Raw genomic sequence first — 16,415 nt, 5'->3', positions numbered from 1 at the left:
AGAGCCACAAATTTGGGAAGGCTACAGCAACAGAAAGAAAACTCTTCCTTTGGGACACAAAGGCCATCCCAAGAGAGAGAAAGAGGGGTTACAAAAACTATGAACACAGGGAAGAGGTCTCCTCTTCCATTTTGGGCAGCTCTTCAGATGCACACAAGGCATGATGGATTAAGCTTTCACCAAGAGACTCCATCTTGTCCATGAGGCAGAGGACAGCGGAGAGAAGTCCCAACCTGGAAATCTATGGTAATGATGATCTCTAACTTATTGCACCTTCAAGTCAATCTTACCTGTCCTAAAATTCAACATGATTTAGAAATTATCTAGAGTAGGGAATGAAGACTGCATATTTTCACCTTTTCTTTGTTCCCTTGCTTAAACAGAACATGTGTATTCTTTGATTCATTTATTGAACTCTCTTATTTTAAATGCTCTAAATCTAATATCTGGAAAAAAACAACATCTATTTGGTCTTGCTATATGAAGAATGGTAACGGGGAGGGGCAACACAGAAGCGCTCCATTTCTGGAGCACAGTAGTTCTAAATTGCAAATTTGCAATAGATTGCCCCTTGGCCTGCTAGTAGAAACAGAGATGGAGGCATAGCAACTAGGGGGGGCTCTAATAGTAATGCAGGTACCAAGTGCTAGATGTATGACTCCATCTGGCAGGATATATTCCTAAGAGTCACTGGTGGCTGCTGGCGGTTACCTGGTTTGTGTATGGCACCCCAGGGGATAGGGAGGAAGGGGCGCATTGCCGAGCAAAGACTTGAGGGCAGCCGCACAGTTCTTCCAACCTCCCAGGGATCCAATCAGAAGGAACAGGGTTGGCCTTGCAAGCCCATCCCGTCACATCATCTTTTCTAGAGTCATGGTTATCAAACTGATTAGAACTGTCAAATTAGCCTGATTCACAGACATAACATCATGCTCCCTAATTGAACCAGGAAATCTGAAACAAACTGAATCAAAGACAGACAAGGCTTTGCCTGTGATCCCAGGTAAAAATAGGGACATGAGTTTGCCTGGAATTACATTCCATCTGAAGGGTCAGGTTCACAGACAGTAATCCTGGATTCTGCTTTGCTCCTGATATGTCCAGGTTTGTCTTTTCTTGGAAATGAGAGTTTCGCACAAGTACTATGTAACATGGTGTTCCAGGCATGCACAAAGGCATCCGATTGCTATGTACACGTATACATAGCCTTTTACGCAGGGACGTTTCCCTGCGGTCACCCCCGCTGTCCACTTCGGGGCTTCCTTTTGATTATGCAGGTCTTTTCCGCCCATCAGAGGTCGGCTCACTCTCCCCGCGCGTTTTGCCAGTGTTTTCCAGATGCTGTTTTAGCCAGAATCTGTAATATGTCCAGGAGTGTTCTCTACTAGTTTCCCTTGATTTATCCATCGCCATTGCCTGAATGACCTTCCTCACCACTTACTGTAAGGCAACAGAATGGATGCAATTATTTCCTCTTGTAGGAAGGGAGCTCTGTCTGTTGCTACTTTGGCCCATGTTTATTGACTCCCAGAGGTAGACGTTCTTCCAACCTTAAAAACTACAGACAAATTCCCCCATCTACACCTGGGTGACAAACATGGGGATTCAGCTAAAATAGAGTCAAATGCTTCTGTTTCTATCCTACATTTTGTATGAGCGAGCAGGCTTAGTTATTATAACCACAATATTCGTAAAAGCTTTATGAGATTGTACAAAATGAAATATTAAAAATCCTGAAAATCAAGAAGGTATGGAGGAGGGGAGGGAATAATGAAATTATAACGTCTCTATACAAATGCCAGATTGTGTTAAACTACTAGGAAAATGCAAAGGGTTCACCTTAGTTACAAGCAATTGTAGCTGTACAGTGGCATATTAGAAAAGTTAGTAACTGTATCAAAGCTGGAAATGTATTGGAAGCAATTTCCCAATCCTGAATGGTACCTATAAATATACTGAAGAATATATTCTATTATTTAAAAATGAGATGCTAGAGTAGTCTGACTTCAATTCATGCTAATTCCATCACCCACTTAGTAAGTTAGATATTACCCATACACTTAATTATAAAAGGTATGAAGCGAAAATGATTGAGGACTGAGAAGAGGCCTAATGTACATACATCATGCCATATGAGCTAGATTTTACACCCCCACACACACACTACAAAAAGGTCACTATCCTCCTTTTATTTGAAGTGTCTGTCTCCAACAATTCATTATTTTATTTTACATTTGCATATTTTGAAGTATATACACAATTTTATATCTGATTTTTCCATAAATACAATAAAAAACTACCTTGAGTTGGCAGAGAATGCTGTTCCTGAGGCTTTTCCTGGGACAAGAGACCCAAATAGCTGAGGACAACATATTTTGTCTCATAGTGAAAACCTACAGGCACAGAAGTAGAAGATGCCATCTGGTTGGCTTCCAACGCTCCACAGACCACGTTGTTTTTCCTCTGTTCAAGACCTGAACACTGAAAGATTAAGATTTAAGATTTAAAAGCACATTCAAGTTCTCATACACATGCAATTAAGCCAGTGTACACTTATTAAAGGACAACCAATACACATATCAACATACAGAAACATTTCGGGGATGGGGAAAATATTCCATGGAAGAATCAGCAAAATATTGTGTGTGTGTATAAAGTGTCGTCAAGTCGCAGCCGACTTATGGCGACCCCTTTTGGGGTTTTCATGGCAAGAGACTAACAGAGGTGGTTTGCCAGTGCCTTCCTCTGCACAGCAACCCTGGTATTCCTTGGTGGTCTCTCATCCAAATACTAACCAGGTCTGACCCTGCTTAGTTTCTGAGATCTGACGAGATCAGGCTAGCCTGGGCCATCCAGGTCAGGGCTCAGCAAAATATTACTCCAAGTTAAAAATTAAATGTTATCAATCCCAAGAGATTACCCCCACTGAATTCCTCTTGTGTCTGCAGGTGTTAGCAAATACTGGAATATATTACAATATAATAGTAGGTAGTAGTATATCAGGAGATATATATTTTAAAAGAGGGTGGGGGCAGGCTTTCAGATGTAGCTCTGCATATGCTATTATTTGTTCTGTTACTTAGCAATCTGACAGTTTTTCAAAGTACAGTACATTCAGCAATGAAAAGCTGTTCTTCTTTAAAAAGAGATTAGCCCTTGACACACTCAGTTCGTTCTCTACCTAGGGAGCTTTATATTTCCACGGGGAACCATTTAAATGTGCATACCCCATCACTACCTGGAACCCAAAGTGGTGGAGTACAGGAAAAGCTTTAGCACTCAGTCAGTTCTGCTGACTCCGTCAATTGGTTTTGAAATGGATCACACCAGCTTTTGAGTGCTGCCTATTGTCTAGAAACTGCCAGCACAGCAAGTTTTATTCAACTAATGAGGCCAAAATACCCTAATTCTGGGTATGCTAAAGGACTGAGAGATAGGGAACATAAATAATCACAAGTCTATTTTCTTCATTGTTAAAATTCAGTTTCTACTGATGAACAGGGGGCTCTTAAGCAGCCACAATGTGTTTCTAAAAGACTAGCAAGCTTATACCACAGTAACCAACAATAGCAGAAATGGGCGGGGGGAGGGAGAGAACAGAATATTTCACTTTCCCTGAGAAGTGTGTGCAAGAAGAACATGTTCCTATTCAACAGCCCCAACCAATTATTAGTTCTGGCGAACTAATGGGGTGAGGGCCGTGGCTCAGTGGTGGAGCATCTGCTTGGCATGCAGAAGCTCCCAGGTTCAATCCCCATCATCTCCAGTTAAAGGGACTAGGCAAGTAGGTGATAGGAAAGACCTCTGCCCGAGACCCTGGAGAGCTGCTGCCCGTCTGAGTAGATGATATTGACTTTGATGGACCAAGGGTCTAGTTCAGTATAAGGCAGCTTCATGTGTTCATGTGATTAAGAGGGCCAACTGATGACCAGGTCACAGGAGTGCAGTGTTAAGGGTGGGGTTACAGTCAACCAACCCATGAGAGGTGCACTCCAGTCCTTACCTGTATTTTAATGCTTATACATAGACAACTTCTTTACGCAAACAACTCTTCTCATTATGGCTTCCTTTCCTTAGCAATAATAATTCTAGCTGTACTTCTATAACACTTTTCATGGTTTTAAAAAATTCGGTTATTAGGCTAGGTCCAATTTTCTGGAACCTTTTGGTATTATTTCAGCCATATTTCAGTACCCACGTGAAAAACTAGTTTTAATAATTACAGATTAGTTAGAAGATCAACAACTGAGTGCTGGAGTTACTTTATGTGAGTTCTTGGGCATGTGCTATTGTCCCAGGGATGTAACTTTTTCATGTTAATGAGTACCAAAAGTTTATCTTGGGTCCCTTCTATTGTTCCTCCGCCACTGACACATTCCCTGAAAACAATGATTGAGACGCCGCTAGACCTGCTCTATCTTGTGCAGTAAAGTATAACGCAAAAAAGTCAGCTTCTTCACAGATAAAAAAAGCTGAGTAATGCATCTTTTTGTCAGTTAATATCTAACCTTTGGCACTCATTCATTATTGTAAGCAAGAAAAGATAGCAGTTTCTGTTAGATAGCTCTCTGGGAAGCCTGGCTTCTTCTCATATTAACTGTTATGCCTGGAAGCCTCTATCAACTATTTCCCATGATGGAATCCCCTGCTGCAGAATTTATTACAGTTATGAATTATATAGAAAACACTAACGAGAAAACCTTAAAAAACCACTAGGATCTTTGCCCTCACAATTTAAGACATTAGCAAACATCTTTTGTGCCAAAATGCTTCTGAAGTATACAGCATTGCTGCTTCGATACTGTTTATAGGTAAAAGAACGGTGTCATAAAGTGACATGTGTTAAGGCAGAACATAATGTTGCTACTGCTTAAGTGTCAAAGGTCAAGTATTAAAAAATGACATTTAAGTTGTCAATGTGGCCAATTAGAAGAGCGCCAGATTTAAACCTGGAAGAACAGAGTTCAAATCCCCACTAACCACAAACCTACTTAGAATCATAGTCAGAAGGTACCCACCAGGGTCATCTAGTCCAACCCTCTGCACAATGCAGGAAACTCACAACTATCTCCCCCACACACCCCAGTGACCCCTACTCCATGCCCAGAAGACGGTCAAGAGGCCATCTTGTCAGCTTCCAGGCAGTCACTAGACATGATTTTTTTTTTTTTTGCTGTCAAGTCAGAGCTGACTGATGGTGTTTTCAAGACAAGAGAAGTTCAGAGGTGGTTTGCCATTGCCTGCCTCTGCCTATGGATCCTGGACTTCCTTGGCAGTCTCCCATCCAAGTAGGAACCAGGGCAGACCCTGCTTAGCTTCCGAGATCTGACGAGATCGGGCTAGCCTGGGCCATCCAGGTCAGGGCATACCTGAAATTAGAGTATTAAATTAACAGCCTTACAGAGTTTATATTAGCATGAATGAATAAGACTAAGAAATTATGTGCAGCTTTGTAAATAGTAACTTGACCATGGCGAGTAAAAATTGCTTTTGGACAAACGATGCAAATTCCATGAAGAGTTTATTTTCCCCAGGCGTTGCCACAAATAATTTAAATTGGTATTCACAGGCAAGCAGATTTGTGGGATCTTATTTACAGAGCTCAATTAACAACACAGTGTAACAATTACACCAAATACTACAGAACACAGAAGATTGGATCCAGCCAGCTTTTTCATTCTGTCTTGCTGGTTCTCCTTACTAGTTTGTACCATATGGCTTTTGTAGATGCAGGTCCCACAATCCCCAGTGGGGGCCTACGGACCCATTTTCTCCAGCAGAAAAGCTAGAGATGCAAAGCTAATCACTTCCCAATATTAACAGTCAGTTAACCAGTCTCTGTGGCAAGGAACAGGAGAAAAATACATCAAGTACACAAACATATCAAAATCGGGAGAGGGTGTTCTTTACTCAGTTATGTGCTTGAGTACCAATTTCATTTTGTAAAACAAATTCAGCATCATGCCTGAGAATTTACACTGAGCTGATTTATCAGGACTATAAGTTTTCCACTACTTTTCAGATTTTATATTTACAAGTAGTATTTCTTCAGAAGAACAGACTGAGTTTTGGGAGGAAACTACAGCATGGATACAAGAAAGAATAATTTCTGTAAACATTTCCAATGCTTTACTTTTCTGCACACAATTATCCATTCCTAAAAGATTCATTTTTGCATAAAATATACAACAAATGGCTGACATTGCTAATAATAATTAAGTTCTGTCAAGTCAAAACCGACTCACGATGACCCCTTATGGGGCTTTCAAGGCAAGAGACGAGCAGAGGTAGTTTGCCATTGCTTTTCTCTGCATGCCAATCTAGTTCTTCCTTGGTGGTCTCCCATCCAAGTACTAAGCTTGGCCAACTCTGCTTACCTTCCAGGCTCTGACAAACTCAGGCTAGTCTGGGTTATTCAGGCTGTCATTGCTGATATAAACTATAATTAATGTCTCGCAGGTGATTATCCCTAAGAAGTGCATGTGAATTGCATCTCACTTACTGTAAACAGGGAGGGGGGTGTAAAACCACCAATAACAATACATATAACAATACAAGTATAAAATCAAGTTATGAATTTACCTGATTGGTTTTAATTTAACTTGCACACACAGTGCACAATGGATTTTTATTTATATGTCTTCTTTCACATGGGAAAAGAGATAATTTTATATCCGATTGGTAAATTACAGTAACAAGTAAAGCAAGTGACGCCATGGAGAATATCAGTGAAGCTGAGCTGCCCCAGTGGCCTTTTAACCACTACACCACGCTTAGTTCTTACACATTGTGAGATGGACATCAAGTGGGAATGGACAATTTCTAGCAATATCCAGTAGAAATATCCACTTCTCTAGAGTCTGTAAACGGATTGGCCTGACAGAATATGAACAGACTAACAGATGTGGTAATGGGATTTGCCAACAGCCTACTTTCAGAGGTGTGGGAATGGAGACTTGTCCGGATAGCTACACATCTTGGTATTCCTTGTCAGAGGTCTAGACTTTTCAAAAGGTGGGGGGAAAAACACTAGAGATCTGCACACCCAAATGTTGTTTACCAAACCAGGTTTTGCAACACATATCACAGCTACTACCTACCCCAGGCTACTTACATGTTAGAGCAGGGGTGTCAAACTAAATTGTTACAAGGGCCGGATATGACATAAATGTCACTTGGACGAGCAGGGCCATGCCTCGCCAGCCCAAATTGAGAGTGTGTGTATGGGGGAGGGGTGGCTGCCTTGGCTGGCTCTCAGGCCGGATAAGAGCTCTCAAGGGGCCAAAACCGGCCCCTGGATCTTATGTTACCCCTGTGTTAGAGTCAAAATATCCAGCTCAACACAGTGCAATCCTAAACACCGTTATCCCCGTCTAAGCCCCATGAAATCAATGGGCTTCGAAGGGGTACCTTTGCTTAGGATGAAACTACTAGTAATGGGAACTTGAATGTTTTGGCAGGAGGCTTCCAGAAATAAGAATCAGTTCAAGATGTGGTTTCGTTCAATTTTAATTAAAATAACTATATATGCCTTAACACTTTTTACTGACATCCCAATTCAAAAACAAAACCCGAACTGCAGTCCAAGGTGATAGTTAATACTAAACATAGTACCATAACAGGGGCATTTCCTAATGAAAAGGCAATGATAAAATCGCTGTTAACAAAAACAACTCTACCGGCTGCTGCACAGACACTGGACTCCAGCCCATGAATAAGTATGCAAGACAAGGGCCAGAATCTCTAATGGCAATATCCCTGTTTTGTTTTTTAAAGGGGGGCAGAGAGGATGGACCGCTTGGAGACAGAGTTAAGACAAAACAAATTGCCACTCTTACATCATCTGACAATTTAGGCTTAAAAGAACATGGGGCCTTTGCTGAAGAAAATTCAATGTGACAAAGCAGGCAAGTGCCCATTTATACCATGGTGAGCTTTTCCCAAGCTTAAAAAGCACAGAGCTACTTTTTATAATGAGAGTACCAACAAGACAAGGCCACATATAATGCATTTCTAACCAGCAACACCCTTCCAAATCATGGGCTTAGCAGGGTGTAACTCTCCTTTGGATTGGACTGCAAGAGTGTTATTTCCTTCTACATTTGATTCAGACATAATCTTGAAAGTAGTCAAATAATTTGAGTTTATTATGTGTGAGCAAGTTTGTAGGCAATCTTCCGCTGCGCTGCCACCAAGCTTTCAATTTTTTATGTTTCACTTTAAGCTGCTCAGACTTGAAAAATTGTTGAGTCATCATTTTAAACTTACTTATAACATTTACATCCCATCTTCCCTCCTTAGACTCAAAGTGGGCAACAATATAGCAACAAGTTGCTGCGCCCAAAGATAAACATAATCATGCAAAGCAAGAAAAACAAAACCCAAAAATTTTTAAAAATCAATACAAATGAAAATAAATAACATTCACAGATACCACTAGTGACGTGTGTGTGTGTGTGTTAAGTGCCGTCAAGTCACTTCCGACTCATGGCGACCCTATGAATGAAAGTCCTCCAAAATGTCCTATCTTTGACAGCCTTGCTCAGGTCTTACAAATTGAGGGCTGTGGCTTCCTTTATTGAGTCTGTCCATCTCTTGTTGGGTCTTCCTCTTTTCCTGCTGCCAACTTTTCCTAGCATGACTGTCTTTTCCAGTGACCCTTGTCTTCTCATAATGTGACCAAAGTACAATAGCCTCAGTTTAGTCATTTTAGCTTCTAGGGTCAGTTCAGGCTTGATTTGATCTAGAATCCACTGATTTTTTTTTTTTGGCAGTCCACAGTATCCGTAACGCTCTCCTCCAACACCACATTTCAAAGGAATCTACTTTCTTCCTATCAGCTTTCTTCGATGTCCAGCTTTCATACCCACACATAGTTTATCGGGAATACGATGGGACGAATTACCGCATTTTCCCGTCTATAAGATGCCCCCATGTATAAGACGACTGCTTTTTTTAAAACCCAAAATTAAGGAAAAAATAGGGGTCGTCCTCCGTGTATAAGACGACCCCCCAATTTTGGAGCAAAATTTTAAAGGAAAAAATGTAGTCTTATACATGGAAAAATATGGTAACTTGATCTTGGTGGCCAGTGACACATCCTTACACTTCAGAATCTTTTCTAATTCCTTCATGGCTGCCCTTCCCAGTCTCAATCTCCTTCTGACTGAGTGACATCCTAAGCGATAAATGGGTTACACATCAATAACCTGGTCAAGCAATAGTTACAAGGAATAAGGTGGCTATAATCCTATAAGCAAAGGTGCTTTGCTATGTTCTAGCCTTCAGTCAGGAGATCCCAAGACACAACCAGCTATACAGTAACTGTATGAATATATGAATTCGCCTTTAATTGCTTTAAAATTAAGACATCTGAAATACTATTCATGTTTACCAGAAACACCGAAGAGCAGTTGGAAAGAGGAACTAGGCAGAGAAATTTGATGAACCAGAATTTAGCTGACAAAGAGTGGGACATAACTGGATGAATCATTGGGTAAAACTAAATATCCCTAAATTTGGTTTATGTTGACTCTTTACTTAATACGTCAATTAAAATTAACCTTCAGCATTGCTAACAAAAAAGCTACTGCATTTTTCCTTTGCTCCTGGCCTTTTAAGAGACCCGTGTGAGTGGTTTTGCATCAGACAAACATTTGATAAAGTTTTGGTTTTTATATTTTTCAGTTGGATGGGTTCCATGTTTTGATCCCTCTTCCCAAAACACAATGGGTGCAACATGAAAGCAGTGTGGTGTAGTGGTCAGAGTGTCAATCTAGGATCTGGAAGACCCAGATTCAAATTAATCACTCTGCCATGGGAGCTTTGCTGGGAGATCTTGGGCTGGTCACACGCTCTTGGACTAACCTACCTCACAGGGTTGTTGCAAGGATAAAACGGTGTAAGCCACTTTGGGTCACCATGGAGGGAGTATAAATTAAGTAAAAATCAGACAAATCCCGCACCCGCTGAAGTCGCCTGAGCATTCTACCCAAGATGCCGACAAAGGGGCATGTAAGATCATCACCCAGAATAACCTTTTTCTTCCCACCCCACCCACATTTTTTTGTTTGTTTTTGAACATCTAACTTGATGGGGAGTTTTGAAGAACTTGAAAGCTTTATACATTGTATTGTGTTACATTGGCTAGTCTTAATAAAAAGGTATTACAAGGCTTTTGTTTTTGGAGTTAACTGATAGTAAATAGCATCTAAAGACTAATTTATCTACCTCTGAGAGTATGTTTTTCAGAACTTGTTAAATATTTCCTTCCCAATGCACCATTAATGAATAGTAGAAGCGGAAACAATGCTAGCCTTACTAAAATAGAGAAGACACAGTATATTAATATTCTTGAATTTTGAAGAACTGTATCTATTGCTGTTCAACAAGAAGCTCTTTCTTAGAGGACTGAAACAACAGTGGGAGGGGTGAAAAAGCTTAGTGGTAGTCCTTTATCTGAGCTGCAGTTTAACATGCTCATTACAATCTTCTATAAACACGAAGCTTTCAATGGACTTAACTGAACTAATCTCCTCCAATGGTTTCACCACCCAGTCCAGTTTAAATCCATCTCTTCACAGATATTATTAACACCCATCCAAACAATTGTCTCCTGTTCAGTTCTAGGTACAAAATTATAACAGAATTCTGGTTTCCTTATCGAAAACGGCATAGCAAAACATCTAAGAATAAACAATAATTCTCCACCCCATTTCAACAACGAGCAGTATTATCTTCTTGTTTTGAGATTTCTGCAACCCAAACTCTATTGCAATGTTTTACTGGATGTCCCATGCTATTGATTCTATTTGACTTATACTCTGCAATCCGCCTTTGGTCTCAGTGAGAAAGGCGGACTATAAATAACATATGGACATTTATAGAATCCCTGGACCTATGCAGGATTGGCAAAAGACATCAAAGCAGGACTTGGTCAATAATGCTGCTGGGATTGGACATTGCTATGTATGTGCTTTCATAGCACATCTAAGCAAACATCTGAGTTAGCAGACACAAAACTCTTCAGTCCACGAAAAGTCACAGCAAGCACTGACAACTATGAAATGGCAATTTCTGCTTCAATATGTGAAGAACAGACACCCCTCCAGCAGACAGTCGTGGGAGCCATTCTGCAGAACTATTATCTTTTGCTAATACCAGAGTCCAAGAAGAGCTATGCAGGCCTTTGCCTGCAAGGACAGGCTTAGAGAAAAGGCCCCCCACCTCGATGCTGCCGCCTGTTATCCTGTCCCTGCAAAGAATGCTATTCTTACCAACCGATGAGTGAATCCTGTTGCAAAAGATGATGTTGGAGGGAATTAGAGAAAAGGCACCCCACCTCGCCTCCTGTTTGCACGCCCATGCAAAGAATGCTATTCTTACCAACTGACGAGTGAATCCTGTTGCAAAAAATGAAGGCAGTCCAAACGTGTACACGCACACACACCACCCAGCAAACTCTCCGTGAACACAAGAGAGTTACAGACTGACAGGATACACCATTGTCCACAGTGGGTTGACCCCTATTCAGTCCCCAGGAAGAGGTGGGGCCTTGTCCTTCAGCCACTTCGAGCCTCACGCACGCAGCAGCCAGTGTTACCACACCACACTGTGGCTGAGGCACCACCCCTTCTGGATGGGCTCTTTCCCCCTCCTTCGCAGCATGCTCCAGCTGGGATAACTCATGGCTGGGCAGAGACCATGATGGGACCAACACAACACCCACCCAAAGCCATTTATTGGCGGGGGAGGGGGGGAGTCTGTTTGCCTTTCAACAGAACCCTCCCCGCAAAGTTTCCCCTCATGCAGTCGGTCGGAAGAGGCCATAAAAAAGCAGCCCGAGAACCACCTCGGAAGGAGCAGAGGTTAAAATACAAACACACACAACACAACAGGATTAGTTAGGCAGGCGGGGGGGGGGGAGGAGGGAATCAACCCACCTGAGATAAAAGTGGTAAAAAGTGCGGAGAGGAAACACAGGGTTCTATAACAAGTGACCTGTAAAAACATATAGGCCATTTATTCATGGAAGGTTTTGCATTGGATTTGCCACTCTATAGATACATATTTTCCCCATCCGAATTCTCAAAACTCTGCATGGGGGGCTAGTTGTTGAGTTTTGAGAATATGGATGGGGGGAAAGTGCATCTAAAGAGTGGCAAATCCAAGGCAAAACCTCCCGTGCATCAATGGCAATAGGCACACACATACACAAGACCAGTATCCCCTGCACTTCTTCCTCCACCCGCGTCCCTTACGACTATGATTGCTATTACCATTATTATTATTATTATTATATCACAATTATATTATTATATTGCCACTGCTACACACACCAGGTTACCAGCACCTGCCCAGAGGGCGCGCAAAAGCCACGCACCGCAGCGCCAGCCGCCCGCACCGTGGCACGCGACCGAGAGTGACCGCGCGCGCGCGCACAAGGCTGGAGGGGCCCGGCTCGCCAACCACTTCTGCTTTGTTGCTTTTTTGCCTGAGTCTCGCGAGACTAGGAAGGGAGAGGAGGTCAAAGCGGGGGAGAGGGAGAGAGAGAGAGAGAGGCTGCCGAGAGCATCCGTTCCATTGGGCCGCGCGCTTAGCCACGCGCACGGCGCGACCCAATCAGGCTAAAGGTGCCGCTTCGGATGCCGACGCCGCCATGATGGGGGAGAAAGGTCGGCCGGAGCGCGCCGGAGAACGTCGCAGTGTCGTCACCGACGCGACAAGGAAGACTGCCGTGGGGAGGAAAGGGGGTTGGAACCCCAACAGACGACGTCCCCTGAGAGTTTCCCTTCCCTCCGGCCGCCATTGCGGCTCCCACCCAGTCAACGTTGGCCCTCGGTTCTAGAGATAAGGAGGGAGACGTTATGGGGAATGGAGACGCTATGTTGTGGGGCGGCGTCGCTCTATCCCTGTAGCAACTCTATGGTGAAGGCGCTACATCGCATTGGACATTTACAGTGGAATGTGGGGCGGCGTCGCTCTATCCCTGTAGCAACTCTATGGTGAAGTCCCTACATCGCATTGGGCATTTACAGTGGAATGTGGGGCGGCGTCGCTCTATCCCTGTAGCAACTCTATGGTGAAGTCCCTACATCGCATTGGGCATTTACAGTGGAATGTGGGGCGGCGTCGCTCTATCCTTGTAGCAACTCTATGGTGAAGTCCCTACACACTTCGCATTGGGCATTTACAGTGGAATGTGGGGTGGCGTCGCTCTATCCCTGTAGCAATTCTATGGTGAAGTCCCTACATGTAGAGACTTCATCATAGAGTTGCTACAGGGATAGAGCGACGCCGCCCCACAACACCTTTGCCTCCAACGGCGGCTTTCAATCGCTGCCGGAAGTTACTGTTGCAGCTCAACATCCTTTTCTACCTTTATGTCGTTGTTACGACAAAGTGGTAGGAGCGTGACTTCCGCCACGGAACTTCTCGCAGGGAGTTGTGGGAGTCGTCTTTCACGTGTGTCCACCTGAGATTCTTTTATAGCTTGGGTGTTTTCGTTCTTGTTCCTGGAATAACAGAGTCGGGTTTATCCCCTTACGAGTAAATGCTCTGCGAGTCTTTTCAGTGGCCTTTACATTTTCGTCACTGTACTTTTATTTTCGTTTCAAGCAAGAGACATAAAAAGCCCGAGCTGATCAATACCAAAATATGGTAAAGCGTTACGTTAAAAGGACATTACCACATTTAAAAGAATTAGATCCTGAGTCAGTTACCAAAATATGAAACCAAAAATAAATAATATTAAATTGTTTTATATAGGAAGGAATGGAAAGAAATGTAATTAGAACATTAACAACAAAAATACATAATGCAACCAATATTTGGATGGCTTTTCAAAGTGTCTGGGACATTTACATGGGTAATAAACTGGGACTAAATCCAGAGAAGTAGCCATGTCAGTCTGCCACAGACTACATGACACTGTTTTGTCACACTGCAACGCCTGGTTAGCCCCACTCCACTTACTAAAAACACTTGGCGGGCACTAGAAAAGGTGCCAGTGGGCACCATTTTGGGGATCCCTGCTATATAATAAAACGGAGAGGGAGAGATTGCTAGAAAGACAGGACAATTGGCCTATTTTCCCCAGATAATAGGTGCGTTATATTGTGCAACATAAATGAAAAGAGGATATAATCAAAAGAAGAAGAGTTGTTAGGGCCAATCAACAAAGCAAGTGAGGCAGTATGGTGTTCAAATCCTCACTCTGCCATAGAAGCTTTTTGGGTGACCTTGGGCCAGTCAGCCTCAGCCTAACTACCTCACAGGGTTGTTGAGAGGATCAAATGGAGGAGAGGAGAATTATGTAAGTTGCTTTGCGTTCCCATTGGGGAGAAAAGTGAGATATAAATGAAGTAAATAAAATAAAAATGTCCTCCTTGAGAACTTCTGGAGGGATCTGGTTGGCTATTGCTGGGAATAAAATGCTGGCGTAGGCAAATCTTGAGATGATCCAGCAGGATCCTGCTCTGTTCTTGTACAACAACCCAACTCCTCTACCATTTTTTCTTTCCAAATTCCATCTCCCTCCCCAGTCCGTTTGCATGCTTTGCAAAATAGTACTCTATAAACACCTGTTTATTTAAAATGAAAAACAAAACAAAACTAAGGTTGGCCAAAATACAACAAACGGCCCAAAACGGGGGGGGGGGGAGAGAGAGACATGTCCGAATTAACTGACAAACTCACATTACTTGTGCAACCAGTTTTGGACACATGCAAACTGGTATGTGACCAAGAGAGCTTTGACCTACCCAAGCTTATAAAAGGTAAAGGAGTAACCTGTGCAAGCACCGGGGCATTCCTGGCCCATAGGGTGATGTCACATCCCGATATTTACTAGGCAGACTGTGTTTACGGGGTGGTTTGCCATTGCCTTCCCCAGTCATCTACACTTTACCCCCAGCAAGCTAGGTACTCATAACCCTAGGAAAAAATGGTTTAAGGCACTACTGGAGTAGGGTTGCCAACCTCCAGGTACTAGCTGGAGATCGCCTGCTATTACAACTGATCTCCAGCTGATAGAGATCAGTTCACCTGGAGAAAATGCTTTGGCAATTGGACTCAATTGCATTGAAGTCCCTCCCCTCCCAAACCGTGCCTTCCTCAGGCTCCGCCCCAAAAATCTCGTGGTATGTCCCAACCTGGAGCTGTCAACCTTATACTGGACTCGAATTTTGTTCTGCTATTGGAATAGTACACCTCCCAAAGCAAAAAAACACAAAAAACAAATCAGTGGGTTCTAGATCAAATCAAGCCTGAACTGACCCTAGAACAGTGATGGCGAACCTTTTAGAGACTGAGTGCCCAAACTGCAACCCAAAACCCAAACTGCAACCCATGCAAAATAACAGTGGCCGGTTAGTTATGCACATGCTAATGGCTATGCAAACAGGAACAAAGGAGCAGGCGAGTGGGAGGGGTGGAATTTCTCCTTTTGCTTCGAGACCGTGAATAGGCAGTTTTAAATTCGCATTTTAAAAAAGAGCTTTTAGCGAACATCAAAACTGACCATGCATAAATGGCCAGGGTATCTGTTGTGGGGAGGGGAAGGTGATTGAAAACCGGTTTGATTCTTCCTTAAGTGGTAGAGAAAGTCGGCATATAAAAACCAACTCTTCTTCAAAGTGAAACTTGATATTTGTAACTGAACCATCAGGAAAAGAGGTAAATGGTTGGGGGAGAGACACCTGGCAACCCTAAGGCAAATATATGAAGCAAAACCTGCTCTATATTCAGAGGGTTCCGTCTGAAAAAAAAACTCTGCAGGGGGGCTTATTGTTGAGTTCTGAGGATCTGGATGGGGAAAATGTGCGTCTGAATGGCAAATCCAATGCAAAACCTCCCATTCATAAATGGCCAATAACCCCCCATGCAGAGTTTTGAATCAAACATTGCTTCCCCCACCCCCCAGCCCCGACCTCCTCCTCGCCGCCCGCCTTGGCGCTGCCGGCCCTCGAGCGCGCATTCAAAACCCGGCCGCGCTGGGAGGGGAGGGGGAGGGTGGCGCTTTACCTCACACACCACCTCTCTTGTGTGTGTGTGTGTGTGTGGGAATAAACCAGAAATGGGGCGGTGAGGAGAGGCTTCGTGGTCGACTTTTGGTGGGGGTGGAGCCTCCTCTGCCGGCACGCGGGTAAGTGGCTCGGGACGGGACCGAAAGTCCAGACGGGCGAGGCAGCGACGGATGGAAGAGGTGGAGAGAGAGCCAGCCCGCTTCCCGAGGGACGGGGCGAGGAACCGGCAAGCCGACAGAAGACGGAGCGCAGAGACGCGGCGGCGCGCTGCCGCACCCCAGCTGTAGCCCCGCCGCCCGGTCGCGCCTGCACCAGTCAGAGGACTTGGCTGGGGGCATGGGGAGGAGGGCAGGATGTTTCAGCCCTCCCTCTAGTCCCGCCCCCAAGACC

At 43.6% G+C, this 16,415-nt stretch overlaps 1 protein-coding gene across 1 annotated transcript in view; it reads right to left on the bottom strand.

The window, feature by feature from the left end:
* Positions 1-2,440, bottom strand: part of BCL2L13 (BCL2 like 13) — a 41,756-nt gene extending 39,316 nt beyond the window's left edge. The window contains exon 1 of the mRNA XM_056847690.1: positions 2,301-2,440. Coding sequence (XP_056703668.1) covers positions 2,301-2,421 — 121 coding nt within the window. The 5' untranslated portion in view covers positions 2,422-2,440. The remainder of the gene's footprint in view (positions 1-2,300) is intronic.
* Positions 2,441-16,415: the final 13,975 nt, after the last annotated feature.

Source organism: Euleptes europaea, chromosome 3 (genome assembly GCF_029931775.1).
Source record: "Euleptes europaea isolate rEulEur1 chromosome 3, rEulEur1.hap1, whole genome shotgun sequence".
In the NCBI taxonomy this organism is placed as follows: domain Eukaryota; kingdom Metazoa; phylum Chordata; class Lepidosauria; order Squamata; family Sphaerodactylidae; genus Euleptes; species Euleptes europaea.
The sequence above is the reverse complement of the archived record's forward strand: the minus strand, read 5'-3'. Positions and strand labels throughout refer to the sequence as shown.